Source organism: Sarcophilus harrisii, chromosome 2 (genome assembly GCF_902635505.1).
Source record: "Sarcophilus harrisii chromosome 2, mSarHar1.11, whole genome shotgun sequence".
In the NCBI taxonomy this organism is placed as follows: Eukaryota; Metazoa; Chordata; class Mammalia; order Dasyuromorphia; family Dasyuridae; genus Sarcophilus; species Sarcophilus harrisii.
The window spans coordinates 575,175,859-575,200,012 of NC_045427.1; the positions used below are offsets into that span (position 1 = coordinate 575,175,859).

The window sequence follows — 24,154 nt, forward strand, 5'->3', positions numbered from 1 at the left end:
CGTGTGATCATGGCAAATCACTTACTCTTTCTCAGCTTGCTTTCTGTTTTTTCCAGGTAATTGGACTCATGGCCTCTAAAATCCAAAACTACTCTAATCTATGATTCTACGAAATGTGCAAAATACAGTATGAATTTGACTATTTTATTTGAGTAATATTCAAGATTATTGTTTAATCTATTATTAGTATATATTTCCATACTTATGTGGAATGAAAAATATGATGTGTTATTCAAACAAAAATAACTAAAGATTCACATACATACTGAAAAGGAGATATGTAGGCAATTTGTTTACTATTCTCTTAAATGCTTTCATACGTATTTATACTCATTCTTACAGAACATATCTTTCCAACATAATGAATAAGTTACCTACTAATGTATGTACTAAACTAAAAGAAAAGAATTACTGTGATGTACTTTTGAAATTTATTAACATTTCAGACATGCAATTAAATAAAATTATAGACCATTATATTAAGATTATACATTTTAATCGGCTATAATAAATCAATACTTATAATTAACATAAAAATTCTGATTCTTCATGCATCAGATTACATAAATTTTGTGTCACACTATACAATATTTAAATATACTTGAAAGTTTTATATCTTCAAAAATGTGTACAAGTGACTATAGTATTTTTAATAAGACAAGTATGTATTCTTTTGTTATAAATAACATTTATATCTTTTGCATACCTGCTAAATATACACATTCTAGGATCTGCAGCAATTTTTCATCCTTCAAAATATAAAACATCTGGAAGCTTCTAACATGAATAAACTCAAATGTATTATTTGTAACAGATTTCAATTCCACATAAGAGTAGATTCTTTTGACATAGAAAATAAATGAAATAAATGATGTCAACTCTAGTTTAATGCTTGAAAAGCTTCTACATTTCTTAACAAATGCATCTGAAAACCCTTCATATGTAGATTAGTTAAGGTGCTATCTATTGCATATTAAATACTTCCAATGATTACATCTGGATTATTAAAGTTATAAATCCATTAAAATGGAGTTTAAAATGGAAGTGCTGACAGACCTTTAAATCTAGTATCATGAACTAGCAATGCCATAATCCTTCACCTCTTACTTCAAAGAGAATAAGTGAATCAACATGCTCTTAAAGTTCATTTTAACACACACAACTTACACCTACCATGACTACAAGATGTATGAGTACATGAACATCAAAAAGTTTCAGTATGATTTACAAATCCAAGATAGGCTTTTCTTTAAAAGCTATAGAAGAAAATAAAATCTCTGATTCAACAGTAATTGTAGATATATTAAAGAAAGCAGTTCTTGTTTCTTTTTAAGATTCTCTTAGTCAGAGAAAATGCATTCTCCCTCCCCCTTTTGAGGAAGTTGGGGATGGGGGAAGCACATATGAAGAAAGCAAGTTGTTCACTGATGAGCTCAGTTTTGCTTAGGTTTCCATTCGTGAAATCGTTTTTAAGAACAAGGCAACATTTTCTTAGTGAGAAATTACAACTAGATCTTGATTTCCTGCCTCCCCCCAAAAAAATCAATAAATGTAGTTATGGCAAATCTATGTATAATGCTACATTCACGCATGCAAAGGTGACAAAACAAAGCTCAAGACAAAATATAGCAGCAAAAAGTAACATCTAAATGTTATACATTCTTTATGAATGAGTAATAAGTTATTTTATTTACAACTAAGATATAACCCTGGTATTTGTTCCATAAATGAAAGTTAAATGCATTAACTGTAGGCAAGTATTTCCAATATTATCACCACTAAATTGGATTAATACTGAAATTGAAAACATATTAGTAATTTTATAAAATAAAAACCATACCATGATATAATAGAAGTTTCTCAGCTTATAACAGGTTTTGAGATATGTTATATAAATTGTTTTATGATTAGATCAATGAAATGCTTCTGAGTTTATAAATACACTTCAGTGAAGAGAAAAAAAAATTAAGTATCATACATTCTACTAACAAATTCATTAATTTTACCCTTATTACTAAACTACTAACCTAAAAAAAGAACTTGAATTAAATTATACTTCAAAAATAAAAGCTAAATGATTATTATCTGCTTTTTTTGCAATTCTAAAAATTGAAGAGTTTTGTTTCTACTTTCAACCAAGGGCAGATTAAAGACACTTTCACTTATAAACAAAATTTGAGGAATAATTTTTTCTTCTGCTTTTAATTATATTGATTTATAACATAATTATATTGAAAATAGCATCCTGCTCTAAGTCCATGTAAGTGATAGTAACCCATAACTGAAATAGTTTCAGGTGGTACTAAGTGTTTTTAAAATCAAGTTTTAATATAATACTCATTTTGGCTAACAATGATAAAAATAAAGAGCTTAGAGATTCTTGTAGACTTGGTTATGTCCTACTTAAAAGATACGTAGATACACATGGCAGAATAAACATTAATTATATAAAAACATATTTGGCCAAAGTACACAAAGATCTAAGAATCTTTGTGGCAAAAACGAACAACTCCTTACTTATATTTTCATTTAAAAAAATGATTTAAGAAATGTTTTTAAAAAAATCTAAGTGAATTATAATGATCAAAATCATGACCTTTGGCACCAAATTCAAAAATATTTGTCAACAAGATATCAAATTAGAGGGGGAAAAAAATCACATATTGATATCTGAGGTATAGCCACCATAGATTCTAAATACAAAACAGTAAACTGGAAGTGGGAAAGTTGGGCAAAATCAATTTTCCAAATTTTAGAAAATGAACTATATGTTGTTTAGGAAAATTATTTCAGAATTTTAAAATGATACTCTCTTTGGAGAAATAAATACATACTGTAAAAGAGTCAGATTCTTTGGAAAAGTACACTCACTCTGACCCCAAATATTAAAGTGATCAAAAAGATAAGTCAAAATATTGTATTTTTAAAAGTTCTTTATCTAGCTCTTTTAATGGATACTATCTACTTGATTATATATTTTAGAGAAGTTGAGCTACAAGCATCAGAAAAATTATAAATGTTCATTAAAGAATAGGGAGATATCCCAAAATGAAATGAATTTAACATTAAAAGAGAACTCTTCCTTCTTAACTTATCATTGTAATAATTTCTTCAAATTCATTGAGTAGTCGGCTTAAAAACAAAACAAAATAAAACAAAACCTCTTTTTCTTTGAACATCAACATTTCCATCTGAAATAATGGGATAATTTCACATGCTTTTTACAAAAATATCTAAAGATGCCCTACAGAAGTAAGTAAGCATGCTTTTTAGAGGAAAGAAAAGTTTAGCAGAAATTCATTATATCAAGAATTGAAGAATATATTATTCTTTGAGTAAGGACATGCACTAGAAAACTACAATCCCTTTATCTAGTCTTTCTTGGGTTTAAGGTTTTAAAAATTCCCTAACCTGAAACTCAATGTTTAAAATTTATTTTGCTTTTGTCAATATTCCTACCTTGTCCATTTTATGCAAATTCCTAAACATCTTTTGTCCTATTACAAATTATTCAAGTATTTTATTTGGCTATCTTTTTTATTCCTCATTCTTTCTTTGACATTTGACATTTCTCCTCTTAACATCTAGTCCACATCTTTAAAAGCATGCAATATTTTTACTAAAAATACAAACACAAAACCCCACATTTTTTATTAGTTTGTTATAAACTTCATATTTTTCACACAAAAATCAAATTCAGGATAAAAAAAATTATGAGTTTCAACAAGTATCTAATATCTTGAAGTTGTAATATTCTAAGACATTATCAATACTACACAAATATGACACTCTTTATACCACTTTTAATTCATTTCTTCCAATGAATATGAGGGATGGATTTTAAAGTATTACATTACATTGCAGTTCACTCTTAAATCAAATATCATATGGTTATGACTGATTCAAAACAATCTCTGCATAAACAGTAATACTAATATGAACTGATTTTTGTTTTGCACCAATAAATAAAACACATTCACACGTTCAAATGAAGGACAAGGGAATTCAGTCTTAAAAGGTACCAATTATAAATTTAAAATACTTAATTATGCATATGTGTAATTAATAGTTCTCTGGCTAAATATTTCTGAAAAATCAAAAATATATCATATTTCAGAAGGCAGGATCTGAATGATGAAAAATTTTAGCAACAGATAAGCATTTTGGAAGGTGAATGTTACAAAGGTGAATGTCTGCACCAATAGATTAATCAGGAATATAGAAGTAGGCTTGGAAAGCCTAATTTACATCTAAGGAAAAGTTATACTGCCTAGAGATTCTAGCCTTTTCTTTAAATATTTATATTACTTAGCTCACTTTAGAAATGACACCTTTGGAGCAATCCCCATATTTAAATGTAAAACAATTTCTGAGAAGTTAACAGGAAAAAAGTAATAAAATTTAAACTTGTTGTACAGTGTCTTCCATTAGCATTTTAAAAGTAAGAAATGCAGTGTTACTGGCTTATTAAGTCTTAGAAAATTTGCCAGCTTTTCTTGAAGGTTCATATGGCACTCTGAGTATACTTGGAGTTTCTTCCATTACTCTTACAAGAAGATTGTCAATGTAGTCTTCAAGTTCACGAATATGGGTATCTTTTCTTTTAAGTAGTTCTTTATGTTTCACCAATTCTTGTATTACTTCTTCATAGGTAAGGCTTCGATACCCTGCAGTGGCATCAAAAGGATTGCTATCCTGGAACAGGATAAAAATACTTGTTTTATTGGATGTTATGTCACAAATAAAAAATAAGACCCAAAGAAAGGCTTTGAGGAATCAGGATATGGGGAAAGATTGAAGGAGGAATGGATATGAATGATTGTCAATCAATCCTGGAAAAGAAACACTTATTTTTTACATAATTTTCCTAACTACAACAACAAAAGCACCAGTATATATTTGCTTACACAAATCTCTAATAAAAATCTCCATGAAGTTTATGCTTTCTGAAAAATAACACCTCTTTCAATTTCAACCTGGTCGGTACATTGCTTTCATGCTCTTTATACTTTATTGTTTTTCAAACTTAAAGTTCTTTGTTTCTGTCACAAGGCAGGTCTCCCTTGACAAATTACAAATGGCTTATAACTAAAATCAAGTGGAACATTAGTATTCAACTAAATAACTTTACAGATAGAAACTTTCAAAGAATGAAACAATAAAGAGCAACTAGTTAATCTCAGAAATCTCTGTGCAATAAATGTGATTCCACTATAAGTGGTACCATTTTCACTTATGGACAGCAGTTTCACTTCTTTATAGTCACAACAACAAACATTATTTATGATATGATACTATTTAGAATGTGACATAAGATGTAGGCCCCACATATATTTTAAGTATTCAATATATGTTAAAAAAAAAAAAAAAAGGCAAGAGAGTTGAGATTACAAAATCAAAAAGCTACATAATACTGAGGTTGGAATATAGCTCAATGGACAGTTAGTCCAAGCAATATTAGAAAAATATCTATAACATAAATGACAAGCTGTCATCTATTTAGTCACTAAGCATTTACTGACTGCTTATTCTGTACAAGGGATTACATTCATCAGAGATAAGGATTCAAAGATTGGCAAAAGATGGTACCTACCCTCAAGGACTAGCAATCTAATCTAATCAGGGAGATAACAAGTAAACATATATATGACAAATAGGAAGTAACAGAGGGAAGGCACTAACATTAAGAAGGATTGGGAAAGGCTTTCTGTAGGAGGTGGAATTTTAGATGGGATTAAAGGAAGCCATGAAGCAAGGATGAGAGGGCTAGGAGGACAGCCAGGGAAGATGCTCATGGAGCAGGCAAGGACGCCAGAATCACTGAATCAAAGACTACGAGGGAGGAGGAGAGGTACATGCTACAAGAAGACTGGGATGGTTATGAATGGCTTTGAACACTAAACATTTGATTCTGAAAGGAGAGCCTAGGGGGAGGGATGTGGATGTGTGTGTGTGAGATAGACACATGGTCTGATCTGAGTAAAGGATTACTTTGACAAATAATTGGGGGATGGACTAGATTGGAGAGAGACTTGTGATAACCAGCAGGCTACTGCTATAGTCTAGCTATCAGAGATGAGAGGCAGGATTCACCTTTTTATAAAAGGTGAATCTGTGTGTGTGTGTGTGGGGGGGGGGGGGGGGGGGGGGGGGGGGTAGGGGGAAAGGGGGTTGTAGAGAAATTGTAAGAAAAAAAAAAAAAGATGTCATTAGGATGTAAGCCTTGCATCAAAAATGGGCAAGAGTTTAGGAGGAAAGATAAATTGAGTTTTGGACAATATGAGTATAAGGTGTCTACTGAACTCACTATCTCTCACTATCCATATCCAAGATGGATAAAATGAAGAAAATCAACAGGGCAAGAGTTCCAGTATTAAAGAGAGAAAGACTTCTTGTTTAAAAAAAACAAACAAAAAAACATTTTACTCATTCACTCCCCAAGTGAGGAGAGTAGGATCTTAACAAAGTCCAAATTCAGGAAGTATGCCTATAAGAATAAGTAAAAAGAAAAACAATTTCACCCTAAAAATGATTCCAAAATATTTTCAAATCAAAATTGCCAAGAAAAACAAAACTTGGACACAAAGTTGAGCTAGGTTTCCTAGGAAGATACGAATCCAGAATTTAAAAATAGACCTTAAAATTACTTTTATACACAAAATCAGAGAAGCACATAAAAAATTGGAAAAGAAATAGGTACTATAAAAGAAAATTAACTACTTAAGAAATACATCTTAATCAAAGAAACCAGATTTCTTGAAAATCAGAAGGGTCCAAACAGGTTAGTTATCATCATGAGACAAATAATGAAACAATCAAAAGACTGGAAAAGGTAAAAAAACAAAAAACTCCAATTAAAAAACAAAACAAAAAACTTTGACCTGGAGAACAGATTTAAGCATCAATGAACTGTTTAAAAGCTACAACCAAAAAAAAAAAAAAAAAACCTACATGTTATATTTAAAGAAATAATAAAACTGCCTACATCTATGAGTATTAAGGGGAAATATAAAGAATCCACTGGTGATCTTCTGAAGTAATTTCCAAAATGAAAGCTCTCAGAAAGACAAACTACAGAACTTCCAAATGAAAGGAAAAAAAAATATTTCAAACAGTCTGAAATAAAGACTTTAATTACTGAGGAACCACAGGTAGAATCTCAAAAGGTTTGTCAACCACCACTGTAAAGAAGCACAAATCTCTGAATATATTCCAAAAGGCAAAATATATAGATGGATAACTATTAATAAGCTATCCAGAAAAAACAAATAAAATCATACAAGGGAAAAATTGATTTTTAATCAACTTGATTACTTGTAATACGTGATGAAAAAAACTAAAGCTGAGTAGAAAATTTAAAATACTAATAGAGAAAAAGTACAACATAAAAAGGGAAAAATGAGCAAACTATCATAAGGAACTAATCAAAAATGAAGTGTTTTTATTCTAACAAGAGAGAGAATACAAGTACCTTCTCAGAACTTTTTTTTTTTAATCAAAGGAGCTACATAAGAAAGATCTTTAGTACTGTTTTGTTGTTTTGATGATCTTAAAAAGGAAGGAATGAAAGAAAAAAGAAACTAAAGAGAAAAAAAGGAAGCACACCAGTGGAAGAAATTATTTCACAAAACTGGGGGGAAGAGGGGAGAGGCTAAGTTAAAGATGAAACAAATGAGGAAGTGACACCTGAACTTCATTTTCAGGTATAGAGAAATATAGTTCATTCAAGAGAAACTAGAGAAGGAAAGGGGAAGAAGGAAGGTGAATCCAGGGAGGAGGGTGGATGTCCAAGAAGGGTTTAAAAGGAAAGAAAGTATAAGAATTTGTGACTGAGTTCTGCATATGGAAAAGAGAATGAGGGGGGGTGGAAAGTAGATGGTAGGAGCAGACACACGCATCAAACCTAAAGCACTGGTTTTAAACATACTCCTTCCTCATCAACACCTTTTTTTTATAAAGAGGACACAAGAAACTGGTGGGAAAAAATGTAAAAGATTAGAGATAAATTGACAACGAACTCTCAAAACTATGAATTTAAATGAAATGAACTAACCCATAAAATGGAATAGGAGAGAGAATACATTAGAAAGCAGATCCAACAATATGTGGTTTCATAAAGTTAAACAATATAGGACAATATTGTTTTTGCTTCGCTCAAAAAGGCAGAATCTGAGAGAAAGAAAAAGTAAAAAAACAAAAATTCCAGACTTGACTAAAAGATATTAAAAGGAAAGTACATTACGTTAAAATAAAATAGCTCAGAAAATGTAATAGCAATCCTACATATATATGTACTGAATGGCCTATCATCTAAATAGTTGAAGCTGTATGTGTTTCAGGAAGAAATGATGCAATAAAACTATTAATAGAGGGGAACCTCTATGTATATCTTTTAGACCTAGATAACTATTAATAAAAACAAAAGATAAGTAGAATTTTAGATATGTAACATATCTATGGCAATTGCTGAATGGGAATAGAAAGGAGTACACATATTTTCAGCAGTACCTTGCAGATTTTTAAAAAAGAAAGAGATTAAAAATAAACAAATAAAATTAACTGAAATTATTCTGCCCAATTATATGCCAATGAGGCATATAATGAGGATATGTAGAAGACTTTTGATAAGATCAAAGGTTATACAAAAATGTCCATTATCACCACTAGTATTTGACTGCTATAAAATGTTGGCTATTGCAATAAGGCAAGACAAAGACAATGAGGAAATAAGCACAGGGAAAAAGAAAATTAAATTAAAGATTTTTGCAGAAGACAGATATGATGATTTACATAGAGAACCCTTGCATCTACAGAAAATTAACTGAAAAATAAAACAGCAAGAGGAAAATACATGCACCATGAATTACTGGTACTTGTGTACCACTATATTATTACTAATATTGTTTTTAGTAATAAAACTCAGCATGAAGGGAATAGGAAATTCTATTTTAAAAAAACAACAAAATGTAAACAGGAATGTACTTGTGCTTACAATTAACTCCTAGGCTGAATCTCAAATGCAAAAGCAACATCAGAGAATTCATTGTAGGGAATAGATGGTATGTGGGAAAAACAAGGGAAGTAGTTCCATAGGAAAGTGACATTTCTAAGCTTGACAACCAATCAAAGAGATGCCCCAGAAGAAATCTAAATACAGGGAGTATCAGGTGGCTAGAGAGAATGAGGGCCTAAAAGCAGTTGTATACTCTCTATATGCTAATTACTCTTATCTACTCATATACACTTATACACACAAGAAATCTCAGCAAAAAAAGATTTATACAGATACAGCTTTATACATACCAACAAATAAAGACACTGATGTCTATTTGGCTTCTTCCCTAACTTTCAATTTTGCATTAGCAATGACCTATTGGACATTTCAAACTGATGTTCCAGATATAGCTCAACCTCAAGATACATAAAACAGAGCTTATCTTTTCCCTAAACAGTTAGTTCCCTTTTCTCAACTTCCCTACTCCTGTCAAAGGCACTCAGAGTCTCCCAGGGTCCTAACTTTACCTTCATTATCAACATTATCTTTAACTTATTTTCCTTCAACCTACATATCTAGTAAGTTGCCAAGTGCCTCATCTGCACTACATCTTTAAAATCTGACTCTTCAGTACCACCTTATTAAAGGCTGTCACAGTTTCCGCCATTTGAAATTAAAAATTTTAAAGTATTATTTCCTTTACTCTACTTGTATCCCCCAACACTTGGTATAGATTCTAGCACAAAGTAAATTCCAAATAAATGCTTTTTGACTGACTCAGTTATGTTAGTTTTTTGCATACAAAACCCAATTTTGGAGTCAGACACTCAAAATACCCTGTGTTTTCCTAGGCTTCCTTTATTTTTCATGACACTTTTAAAAAACAGAATTTTCTCTCCAATAACTCAATTGTTGAAAGTACTGTGTTATTATATAATCTTTTGTTTCCCCTTAGTGAGATATTTTAGGAACTATAGTTAATTGACTTTTTTGTACTCTTATCCATGTAACCAACTTTTTTTCTGAAAAATATGCAAAAAGATGTAGGAAACATATCTATAAGTATTAATTTGATTTCAACTAGTCATAGCTATCAATGTACATAATTCAATTTGTAAATATGCTTAGCTTGAATATATTAACTAAGTTTCTGAATGATCTTTTGAAAAGATCTAGCCCCATATTACACATATCATCTCTTTCTCTCTCTCTCTCTCTATATATATATACACACACATTAATACTGTCAGACTATATGATACCTATATACTTTTCCTATATATTTAAGAAATATACCTAACTTTCTAAAAATCTAAAAAAAATTAAATAAAATATTAAAATAATTTCTAAAAACTCATTTTTGGATCTAAAATCACTTTGTTTTTCTGAGTTTTGTTTTTTTTTTCCCTCTTGAAGATCCAACTGTAATAAGGAAAGAAATGAAACAAGCATAATGTGAAAGCAAGATAACATGGTTTGTTCCAAATAATTCTTATCAAGGAAAGGATATTATTTATAATGGATTTAAGACCTGTCCAGAAATAGGTTTTGAAATTCTGAACCTTAGATGAATCATTTTTGGTATAATGTGAGGTGAAATACTGACCTCTCTGGACTTTCATATGTTATATGAAATTGTTGATATTCTAAATTCTCTTCCAAATCTAAGATTCAGGCAATATGGTTTGTGTTTGGTTTTATAAAAATAATAAAATCCTCTAAGATTTCCTACACTAAAATGTCTCTCCTTATCAGAGACTTTTGTGACAAATTTTGTGACAAATCAGTAAGTGTGGAAATTAAATAAATGAAACTATAGAGGATACATTATGAATTGGCTTTATTCTTGCTCAATCTGACAAAACTATAGTTAATTCATCAATATTTTCCTTATAATAATCAAAATAATGCATTGTCTATACTCAGTTTTCTATATTTGTAATGTATTGTTGAAATTCCTTTGCAGTAATTCCCAAAATACTGATATCATAAGCTACTATACAGAAAAGCTTTAACTAACACTTTTACCTTTAATTAACACTTTTTGCAGGACATTGAAAAACAGAAATAAACAATAATAGTTTTCAAGACTGTCTGAATAATCGTAAGTTTAAATTAACCATGACAAAAACAGCATATAGACATATAATTTCCCCATATATATGATTATTCTGTAACTCTGTGATAGGTCTTTAGAACCAATACATACTAAGGTATAAACAGACTTAAGGGAATACCCAAAAAAGACAGTTAACACTTCTATAAGATACATTTTTTAATATATTTCCTGGAGCTTTCTTGTGTCTATGTGAGTATTTTGTCCCAGAAATTTTGCATGAAGTTTTGTAGTAAATAAACATCTTAGGAACACATGAATAATTAAAAACATAGTTGGACCACAGTTACAGATTTTATTCCAGATTAGAAAATTATGCAACTCTTATTTTTAAAAAAGATTTTTATATTGCCTTTCTTATACTTAACCTGTGAAAACAATCTTTTTTTATAAAGATGCAAAAATATTAGCTTATGAAGAAAATATAAATGCAGGAATCCATTGGGTCATAAATATATTTATTTACAAACAAAACAATGTTAACAGTATTCTAGAGCTAAATTGGAATCCAAATATACAATTCTAATTACCTAAAAATAATTTATGTACTTTATTTGGAAAAGAGCTGACATTGGAGGAAAATATAATCTGACAAAACTCTAAAACAAGCATTAAATGAGATTTCTAATTGTTCTACATTGTTTCCTAGTTGATGCCATATGACACTTATTTTTAAGATGTTTTCTTATGCTGAAAATCAATGCAAACCATTTTCCCATCAATAAAATTTCCACATGGAGAAAATAAGAATATTTTAAGTATCTGAGGATGGGGTGAAAGAATAATGGAATTATTATGAATGTTATCAACTCTGAATTTTTATATTAATATACACATTCATATAATATTGGTTTCCTAGATAATCTATATTTTCCTTTATGTGCAAATTTCTACATTTTTAACTAAGAAATGTGTATCTTTTTCAATACTTAAATTTAAACAAAAGAAAATTATCAAGACTCAAAATAGCTAAAGATTTAAAGAAAGGTTGTCCTGGTAACCAAATATTGGTGGGGTACTAACTGACATCCAAGGCAACTAGAGGAGAGAGAGAGATAAGATGAAGGCTTGGCATTCTCTGATCATCTCATTATTGTTCTAATGAGGAACTTTGCTCTGGGAATATCATCTCAGCTACTTTCACATCTTTTGTCCTACTCCCTTGATCTCCCTTTCAGTTCTTAATTAGGCCTTAAAGAGCTCACACTGCCCTTTCAACTGGCTACTGCTCCTGTTTAAACACTGTGCTTTCAGAGACAGGTGTTGGCACCAGAATATAAGACATACAAACTTAATTACAAAACACTATGTCCAGAGGGAAAAAAATAACCTGGTGGATTGCTATTATTGGAGAACTTAATGTAAATTACTTCAAACATTTTATAATCTTCATAAAAAATTTTTCAAATACTTTTTCCTCAAAAAACAACAACCAATATGAGGAGGCTTTTTGTCCTTTTAATTATATCTTGCATTAATAACAACACCTAGTAATCCTTTAACTGTTATTGAGGATAGTTAGTATTCCGAAGAAAAATAATCACACATCAAGGAATTCTTTTATCACCTTTAAATCCTTTAAATCAAACAATTTTCATGTTTTATTTCTTTAAAGAATTCTAAGGATGCTTTTACAGTAATGAATTACATGATTTGGAGAAAAACATTTACAAGCACATAGAAATTGTAATTAAGGTTACTTTAGAGACAATAGCTACCATGTTAAGTCAATTTTTTGATGTTTTATTTTGTTTGAGATTAAGTAACTGGCTGATAAAATTCAGTTTACTATCTGATCAAAGCCTGAATTCATATACTCTGACATTTCCTATCAGTCTGTCATACATAGAAATTTAAGTAGGTTTTTACAAAACATCAAAATTTATAACCTATTTACAAAAATGGTACAATCATACTGTTCTATAATACTTTGTAGTTTAAAAATTAAAAGATTTTGAATATCTATAAAATAAGTCCTAATAAATCCATCATTTCATAAGCATATCATATCATATAAATTGTGATTTAACACTTAAAAAAAATCTTATTATTACTATTCATCTATATCATATGCATTAAGCAAAAACTAACTTCAAGCCTCTTGGATTAGAGCCCCAGTTTCAGTTATTTGGGGATATCTTTCACACCAAGACCATGACTACATTTGCTCTTATTTTCCTAAAGCAACTCATCACTTGTTTTAATATGTGCTGTAAATAAAACCAAATTTTAAACAGTGACCTAACAATGAATTTCAAGAGACTAAAAAGAAGAAATAAATTGAGGAAATGTTAATATGTAATATTAGGAAAATCATTTATTCTGGCACTGGATGTATCTGACTTTAAAAGTCTTCAAAGGGAAACAGGATAGTTAGGACACTTAAAATCTTTGCCATCAGAACAAAAAATAAGTATATTTTTAAAAAGATATAGTCTTGGCTTGACAGAAACCAGATTAATTAATACTTTATGATACTCGGTTATTCAAACATTGTCTTTGCTTCAAAGTTATGCATGTTTCAGGAAACAAAAACATTCTTGCAATTGTCATTTCTGTATTCTTTAACACATACTAATTCACCTTAACACTATCCTTAAACTATTATCAAAAGAAATGAAAAACAAATAATATTCAAAACTCTCAACTATAATTACACTATTTACTAAAAATTTTATAGCTGGTATGGATCCCACATCATGTTATAAAGAATTCAAAGGACATTTATTTTATAGAAATGTTAGTAATTTAACTCTATTAATAAAAGGAAAATTTCAGTTGTTTGCAATGTTAACTCACCAGTATTTTCCTGAGCTCTTCACTGTTTGTCGATTTCATATGAAAACTGAATAAGAAAAAAATATACATATATGTCAAATAGAAAGTATAGCTTACACTGAATGCAAAATTCCACTCTTTAAAACGAACACCAAAGTAATTTCTGTGATAACATCTTACATAATTACTAACAGAAGGAAAACTGATAGTATTCACAAAGTTTAAAATGTGCAAGGAAGCACTGTGTATTTATGTACACCACAGAAATTAATAAGTATTATTAAGTATTATTAATATTATTATTTTATCATAAGCAAATTTGGGACTTCAAAGAATAATGAGGCAAAAATCCTCTAAATCATAGAATTCATCAAAATTAACCTTTTATATATCACTATACCGCTAAAACTTAATACTAATTGTGTGGGCCACATCCTGGAATAAGTATTTTTAACGGTGGTCTTAAAATTTAAATATTCACACTAAAAAATAAAAGAAAAAAATTAAGATTCCTTCTGAATGCACTAATTGTTTGACATAAACTTTTAAGAAATGAATGGTGAACAAAATTTATTTAGAAGATATACATAATTGAATGTGTAGATACCGACTAGTTTTTCATTGATTATTTAAAACTATTGTACCCTCTACAAAATACAGCAAATAGGCAAAATTTCTTATATTTTTAATACATACTACTATTACTGAATTAGAATGAATCATGGGTATATTACAAATGGATTCCTATAAGAACAATTAATTTTATTTTTTAACTTTTAGGAGATCTACATAAAGGATGTGGACATCAAAGACTAAATCTCATAAACTTATAAAACTATATTACTGTTCTTAAAAGCACCTCAATATATATAGCACATTCCATAAATTTACATGGCTATGCAGGTTTGATAACTTCTAAATAAAGTGATAACTATTCCTAAAATTATTTGTTATTACTAGCCTCAATATTAAAATGATGGTATTTTTTTGCTCATAAACAAACTCCCAGAGATATTAAGGGAACTCCATCAGGTCCAGGCTAGGAATCATTACAAATGCAATACAACACCACCATGAGTTTGGAATTGCTTTATTACTAGACCAGGTTGTATCAAGTTAATGTTTAAGCAAATAATTCATAGGCTCTTCCATCTAGAAGCTTGAAATTCAAGAGGAACAACAAGAATATACAGATATTAGGGTTAAACATTTAACACAAGAATTAAATAAAAAAAATTATATCTAATGCCTATAAAATGCAATTGAGTAATGGAAGGTAGAGAATTGTGTGGCATTACATCTTTTAAGAAAGCAGAAGTAGTGAACTGAAAACCAGATACTCAAAGGAGGAGTCATGAGAAGCAGATATAAAATACTACTACTTGTGGCCTTTTTAAATCTCTGACTATAGCCTTAGACTCAAAAGCAGCAGTGTGATACTGGTATAGATCAGATTTTTTTGAAAAAGGTGAAAGATGTGAGTTTGAGAATAAGAAACATTAAGAAATCACCCTTTGAGGTTAAAAAAAAATTAAAATCTTAAACTAAGTCTGGCTCTCTGATACAATGAGCTAATTCACTATTAATATTCAGCTGTATGTTATATTTGTATATTATATTTGCATATACAGAGAGAGCCATGCATATATTAATTGGGTTGTTTGTGTTTACATGTACAATTATTTATCTTTATATCCTCAAATAATATAACAAATTTTGTATCATAATGAAACAAGTTTTGTACCATGATCAATAAAATATATTCATCATAGCTCTAAATCACAAATAATAACAGAAAGTAACAAAACAACTAAGATTTCACATCATACCAAAGCAAAGTAGCAAAGATATCATAAAATGAAAATAGTTTATGCTATAGGAAACATTAAATGACAGGTAAACCAATACACTGTGGGAAGAATTTTATTTTAGTATAATCTTTCTAAAAAGTAATTTGGAATTAGGCAAAGTAGCAAAAACATCCATAACCTCTGACCTGGAGATCATACTGCTAGATATGGCCTCCAAGGAGGCTAATTTCAAAAACAAAGACTCCATATATACCAAAATATTGAAGTAGTATTTCTTATATCAAAGTACTAGAAACAAAGTGAGTGATCACTAAGAGAAGAATGTAAAGAAATATTTTATGTTGTAAAAAACAATGGCTATAATGAACATAGAGAAGCACAAAAGACTTAGATGAACTGATTTAAAGTGAAGTTACGGAGAGCTATGAACTCACACCACAAAATAGAAAAAGAACATTGTTAAATTACAAACAAGAAGCTTAGCTTCTCATACAATATATGAGAAGCCATTTTCTAATGTACAACACTTCATATGATTATCAGGCTGCTGCTTTTTTTTTTTTTTTTTTTTTTTTTGCTGAGGCACTTGGTGTTAAGTGACTTGCCCAGAATCACACAGCTAAGGAAGTGTGAAGTATCTGAGACAAGATTTGAACTCGGGTGCTCTTGACTTCAGGTTTGGTGCTCTATCCACTGTGCTACCTAGCTGCCCCTTCTTCATCTTCTTTTTTTTTTTTTTTTTTTTTTTTTTAAGATGTATTGATTATTGATTTTTTTTGGGGGGAGGTCTTCCTCTTTTTCTTTTAAGAAAATTCTTTGTTATTATAAAGGATGTCTATTGGAGAATGGGAAGAAGGAAAAGTTTCAAGGCAAAATCTAGATGATATAAAAACCAAAGAGACCAAGGAAAATTTGGTTTTAATAATTTCAAAAGAACTAAACATTTTTAATGGAAATTGGATGTGCTTTCATTTTTAAAAAAAAAAAATCTATTTGGCCTTAAAGTAGTAATTAAAAAAAAATTAACTGCTCCTTTGGTTTAAAAAAAAAAATAAAAAGTATATATGTAAATACAGAAATCTTTATAAAATATTCAAAATGGTGAAAATTTAGAATCCAGTCTATCTAAGCCTATGGATTTTGTAACTTGTGTGAAAGCCAACAACCAATTGAAAAACAAGAAAATAGTTTAGGATGATTATATTACAATACGGTAACAACAGGAAACAAAAAAGGTGTCTAGTCAATCAAATCTGAATTAATTCTCATTATACCTGTTTTAACAGTCATCTGAGGCATTCTGCCCTCCTCACTACAGAAAGGAGATCTGAGTGAGAGGCCTCTTTTATCGGGTATTGTCTAAAGTGTAAAGACAGGAACCCTCCCTCATAGCCTGCTTTTTATTCTCACACTGATGTGTCAAACACATGATGAACTCAGTCATTCACAGATTGCCTTTTTTGATCTGTCCTTAAGGGGAGAAAATGAGTTAACTGAACTGGATTGAATTAGCTTGGTGAAAAATAAAATGTCTTTATTTATCGAAGTGTGGCACCAATTTGTGATATCTTTCTCTTCAGTCTGCTGTCCTCATGTCAGACAAGATATTGAATAATACAAACTGACTGCTCAACTGAGTTGCTGACAGGTTAAAGAACGGTGTTTTTAAGGGTACATAGAATAAATTCTGGGTACTAAAATATATAAATATCTATATCAAATTTTAGGATTGTAAATTAAAATTTTGAACTGCTGAAGGATTTTTGCAAAAAGAAAAGTTTAAATTAAAACACTGTGCAAGCTAAGATGTTGACATTTTTACTTTATGGCACTTGAAATTTTTAATAATTTCTGTTGAAAAAATTATGTAGCATTTAAAATTCTAAAAGCATAGATAACCTGAGGAATTTTTTTTCAAACAATGAGTCCTTAATAGTTTTATGTCAATAGGCCAGGTGAAACATAAGTTTTATAATAGCCAAACCATTAGAGTTATCATTCAAGACTTCTTAGATTCTTTATATCAAAGCTAAAAAGGAAATGAAGTTTTTAAAAGAAAGAACAAGTTGTTCTTTTATAGAATAAAAATACTTAAGAGTAAAATAGCATTGAATTGGCTTCTACAAATTCCCTAGTATCAAGCACAAGTAAAATGTTTAAAACAACACTTAGTGCTCTTCTAGAATAAAGTACTTTTTAAAATTACAAATTTTTATCATAATCTGGATCAAATCATATGAAGTGCAATACTCTTGTCATTAATAAAGCAATAGGTGCAATTAACGAATTAGCGAAACCTAATTAATTCTATTAGTTAATGCGATCTATTAAAATTTTTCATCTGAAACTTGTCTCCCTGAATCAAAATTATATTCTTTCCCATCAGTTATTTGGGCACGGAAAATGTGTAATCAGAAGAAAATTATCACCATTTTATTTTGAGGGGGTGAGAGGTCTTTTTCTTTTAAGAAAATTCTTTGTTATAAAGAATGTCTCTTGGGGAAGGGAGGGAGGAAAAGTTTCAGAGCAAAATCTAGAGCAGCTAGATGACTGCAGTAGATAGAGCACAAGCCCTGACATAAGAAGGACTCGAGTTCAACTCTAGCCTCAGAATCTTGACACTTACTAACTGTGTGACTCTGGGGCAAGTCCCCTAAGCCCAATTGCCTCACCAGAAAGATTAAAACAAAAACAACAACAAAAAAGAAAATTATCATCTTTTACTCAGATGTCATAGAATGTGTCTGCTTATTTACAATAGAGTTAAGATAAGACTCTAGAACTATGGTATATGACAAATATGAAATGTTTTACATGCTTGCACATGTATAACATTTATCAGATTACTTTGTCTTTAAGGAGTTAGGGAGAAGAGGAAGGAAGAGAAAGAATTTGGAATTCAAAAACTTTTTTTTTTTAAATGGTAAATGCTAAAAACTGTTATACATGTAAAGGGGGAAAATATTTTATCTTACTTTAAATTTTCAATAGTATATAATTTTTTGAAATAAAACTATTTTTACATGTAAGACACTGTTTTCCAAACTGTTCTCCCTGTCCCCCTTCCCTTTCTTTCCCTTCCCCAAGATAACAAGTAGTATAATATAGATTAAATATGTGCAATTCCTTTAAACACGTTTCCCCATTGTTATGTTGTGCAAGAAAAATCAGATCAAAAGGGGAAAAAATAAGAAAAAAACAAAAAAATATATATCTATATTCAGTCTTCATAATTCTCTCTGGATACAAATGACATTTTCTAACCCAAATTTATTGGAAAAATAAAATATTTTTTAAAATAAAGAGCTTAACATTATTTGTTAATTTCAGCTATTGCTTTATTAATGGCAACAATACTGTACTTCATATGTATATGATCCAGATTATGATAAAAATCTTTAATTTTAATAAATACTTTATTCTAGAAGAACACTTAAGTGTTATGTATGTAATAAAAGATTGGTAATCTTCAAATTATTCAAAAATAATAGTGGGCAACTCTAAGATTCCTTTCTTAAAGCTGGGCAAATTTAATAGACAAAAAGAAAAGTACAGAACTGAACAAATTAAGAAGAACTCAGGGCTGAAAGATTGAGAACATCTTCTAAAAGAAAACAATGAAGACTATACATATTTCTTAACACCACACAATCCCTTTTGTATATATTATATACTAAGGTGCTGAAAAATGACCAAATATTATAAAAAAGCAAAGTAGAAATACTAAATCATATATTTTTCAGAATATTTTTAAAACTACACTTGTGATTTCATCAGGACCAAGAACCTGAAGTGACGAACTTCCTCTACCAAAGAAGATCTGCCTCTTCTGTAGAAATTATAGAGCAGGGGTACTGAGAGATTGATTCCCTATTTCCTTTGGTGTTTTCATGTCCCTTCCTGAGACGTCAGGGAGAGTGTGATCACCTCCTTTTTTGATGTTTTCACCCTTTTTTTTGAGGAGTCAGGAAAAGGGTGATCACCTACTTTTTGGGGTTCTCACCTCCCTGAGAAGCCAGGGAGGTCATGACCACCTATATTCTAAATCAAAAAGAAAACAGGATATGTTATGGGCCAGAACTCTATACTTAAAACAAGGATTCTGACAAGGCGCTAACTCAGTGGAATTGATAGACAATAGTTATCTAGTTTAGCATGGTGATTAAGAATTCTCTAGTTCATATGCTCAAAAAGTTATCAAACTGTGCATACCCTTTGATCCAGCAGTGTTACTACTGGGATTATATCCCAAAGAGATTATAAAGAAGGGAAAGCGACCTGTATGTGCACAAATGTTTGTGGCAGCCCTTTTTGTAGTGGCTAAAAACCGGAAACTGAATGGATGTCCATCAGTTAGAGAATGGCTGAATAAATTGTGGTATATGAATATTATGGAATAGTATTGTTCTGTAAGAAATGACCAACAGGATGATTTCAGAAAGGCCTGGAGAGACTTACACGAACTGATGCTGAGTGAAATGAGCAGGACCAGGAGATCATTATATACTTCAACAACAATACTATATGATGACCAGTTCTGATGGACCAGGCCATCCTCAGCAACGAGATCAACCAAATCATTTCCAATGGAGCAGTAATGAACTGAACCAGCTATGCCCAGAAAAAGAACTCTGGGAGATGACTAAAAACCATTACATTGAATTCCCAATCCCTATATTTATGCACACCTGCATTTTTGATTTCCTTCACAAGCTAATTGTACAATATTTCAGAGTCTGATTCTTTTTGTACAGCAAAATAACATTTTGGTCATGTATACTTATTGTGTATCTAATTTATATTTTAATATATTTAACATCTACTGGTTATCCTGCCATCTAGGGGAGGGGGTGGGGAGGTAAGAGGTAAAAAATTGGAACAAGAGGTTTGGCAATTGTTAATGCTGTAAAGTTACCCATGCATACATATATCCTGTAAATAAAAGGCTATTAAATAAAAACCAAAAAAAAAAAAAAAAAAAAAAAATTCTCTAGTTCAGTACATGTACTTAATATAGTTCTACAAGATTCACACCTATGATGTAATTAAAATAGAGCATATAAAGCTAGGACAAACTGAGCCAGGGTGGGACTGACTGAGAGACATTCACTCCATCGTCCACCTTTGTAGTGGCTGGAGGCTGAAGCATAAGCCCAGGGGACTCAAAGCCAGATTCATTCACTTCATCTCACACCACTCTGGTGGTTGGCCTCCTGCCCTTCCCCCACTGAGACCAAGACCTGTCTGAAAGGCTCTCCAGAAAGCTGATCAAACCCAGGCAAGGAGACAATAAAGAATTTGGATTTTATTCCTGGCTATTCTTGTGGTGATTACTAGACTGAAAAGAAGGTTGCTCCAGAGACTTCCAGAAAACTAACCAAGAACATTACAAACAATGAACTGGGGAAAAAAAATGTACATTCAAGGGTTCTGATAAAAGCCTTATAAAATATAGAGAGAATTGATTCAAATTTATAAGAATTCAAGCCATTCTCCAATTGATAAATGATCAAAGTTTATGAACAGACAATTTTCTGATGAAGAAATTGAAACCATTTCTAGTCAGATGAAAAGTTGCTCAAATCACTATTGATCAGAAAGATGAAAATTAGGATAACTCTGAGGTACCACTGCACACCTCTGAGATTGGCTAAAATGATAGGAAAAGATAATGACAATTGTTGGAAAAATGTGGAAAAATTGGGACACTAATACATTGTTGGTGGAACTGTGAACGGATCTAGCCATTCTAGAGAACTATTTGGAACTATGCCCAAAAAGGTTTTGGTTTTTGGAACACAACATTATGCAAGGGTAAATGTTGTAAAAATTATCCATGCATATGTTTTGAAAATAAAAATTTAATTTATTTTTTAAAAAACCTGACAAGAAAGGGAGTAAGGTTATAAGATGATCATTGAAGATATAAAGTTCAGTTCCTTCAGAAATGTGTAAAAAGAGTAAAAGAACAAAAAAACTGAAAATATTTTTTAAAATGGGGGTTTTTTGCACAGAAAATTAGGAGATGGATAAAAGTGGAAAGAATTTTTTTTAAAAAGTGAAAACTCCAGATGACAAACAAAATACTCTAACAATAAAATGGAACAATTTAAAAACCTATAGAAGCAATCAGAAAATTAAAATTAAATTGAGAAATAAATGACAATTAGAACCAAAATCAGACTATCTAAAACAATGGCTACTTGATGGATATGTTACATACCCAAGGATTTCTTCAGAAGATGGGTTACATTCATCCAATTTTTAAATTCTATGATTCTTTGTCGGAGCAAAAATCAAGAGACAAGACCACGTCCCATGGTATTTAGGGACCTCAGATTCTTTCTAACTTGAAAATAGAAACTTGTTCAATAAGTTGAATTGACAACTTGATTAGTTGTCTCATACAAAAATACAAAGTAAAAGGCTAGAATATCATACATTAGAAAACCAGTATCTACTTAGAAATATAGCAAAATACCTGTTGACAGAAAACTCATCATAGTAGCAGAAAGAAACTGCAAATTAAACTTGCTATACATTACGGTCCACTTTTGAAACATCAACCATAAAGTAAATGACAAATAGTCATGAAGTCTTTCACACATAAAAGAAAAAACAGCCCAAATAGTATAAGGCTACTTTTTGTTAAATGGGAATAAAGAGGGAAACAAACCCTGGAAAATTATGTTCTAAAAAAATAAAGGAAATCAAGTTGTACCTTAAAATAACAAATCCTGAAAAGATGAGCTTCAACTTCAATAACAAAGGATGAAGTTTCTGAAAAAGGGAGGAATTTCAGTCATTACTCCCTAAAGAAGCCAAAAAGGAGTTAACATGTCAAATCTGCTTAACAAAAGAAACTAAAAGTATAAGTCACATACAGGCTCTCCCCTCAAGCTATCATTTAATTTTTTTTTTTTGCTAATCTTAGAAACAAATAAGTTTATTTGTTTCTACTTTATTCTTAATTAGTCCTTTAAAATCTATCTTCATCCCTCAATCTATTGAAACTTTCTCCTCCTCAGCCAATAATCTCCCAATATATGAAACCAACAGCCTTTATTCAGATTTTTCTTGATCATTATACACAATATGGCACTTGCAAAAATGCTGCTTTTCTTCCTTTCTGAGGATCCTTCCTCCATTTTGGGGGAGGGGGGGAGGGGGGAGGAAGGGACCGGATCAAGACAACTGGGGTTAAGTGACTTGCCTCGGGTCACACAGCTACTAAATATCAAATGTCTTGAGGCTGGACTGAACTCAGATCCTCCTGACTCTAGGGCAGGTTCTCTATTCATTGTGCCATATAGTTACCTTCTCCATCTCTTTTGTTGGTAATTTTCTTTTTACAATATTCCTCAAAATCATAGGTTCCTTTATTTAAAAAAATCATGTAGTTCAAGGATTAACCTGAATCTATGAATTTTTGTTTTAATTTTTTATATCTATATTCTAATACCAGCGGTTTCCTTTGTAATGCTATCTATTTTGATTTATGACCTTAAAAACAAACATTCTGAGTTCTAAATAAATTTCACTAAGACTGACAAAAGAACCCAAGCCATAATAAAAAGGTTAAGAAACCTTAATTAGACTAATTACTCGAAATCTGGGGGGGTCCAGAAACATGATGGGAACTGTAGAGTTACCACTTTACACCTCTCAGATTAGTTAATATTTCAGAAAAAGTTAAAGATAGACACATGTTGGAGGGAATGGGAGAAAACTGGAACACGAATACATTGCTGGTGGAGTTGTGAGCTTATCCAACCATTCTGGAGAGCAATTTGGAACTATGGCCAAGGGACTATGAACTATATACCCTCTGATCCAGTGTCTCTACTGGGTCTGTATTCCAAAGAGATCATAAAAGAGGGAAAAGGACCCAATGTGCAAAAATGTTTATAGCAGCTCTTTTTGTAGTGGCAAGAAACTGGAAAACTGAGTGGATGCCCATTAGTTGGAGAATGGCTGAATAAGTTGTGGTATATATCAATGATTAATTCTGATGGACATAGCTCTCTTGAATAATGAGATGATTCAGGCCATTTCCAATGGTTTTGTGATGAGAGCCATTTACACCCAGAGAACAGACTGTGGGGACTGAGTGTAGATCACAACATAGTATTTTCAATCTTTTTGTTCTTGTTTGCTTGCATTTTGTTTTCTTTCTCATTTTCCCCCCTTTTTGATCGTATTTTTCTTGTGCAGCATGATAAATATGGAAAAATATATAGAAGAATTGCATATGTTTAACCTATATTGTATTACTTGCCATCTCAGGGAGGGGGTGGAAGGAAACATTTTGGAACACAAGACTTTTCAAGAGTGAATGTTGAAAATTTTCCATGCGTATGTTTTGGGAAAAAAAAAAAAAACTTTTAAAAAAAGTAATGGTATATGAATGTAATGGAACATTATTGTTCTATAAGAAATGATCAGAGAGACCTG

At 30.7% G+C, this 24,154-nt stretch overlaps 1 protein-coding gene across 2 annotated transcripts in view; it reads right to left on the reverse strand.

Moving 5' to 3' along the window:
- Positions 1-202: 202 nt before the first annotated feature.
- The window catches only part of RAB11FIP2 (RAB11 family interacting protein 2), a 61,639-nt gene continuing 37,687 nt past the window's right edge, over positions 203-24,154 (reverse strand). The window contains exons 5-6 of one of the 2 annotated variants that reach the window (XM_023495668.2): positions 13,911-13,956; positions 203-4,695 (exon numbers count right to left, since the gene is read on the reverse strand). In XM_023495668.2, the coding sequence (XP_023351436.1) occupies positions 4,468-4,695; positions 13,911-13,956 (274 nt within the window). In that variant the 3' untranslated portion in view covers positions 203-4,467. The remainder of the gene's footprint in view (positions 4,696-13,910; positions 13,957-24,154) is intronic. The other variant, XM_003755342.4, reaches the window with a different exon arrangement.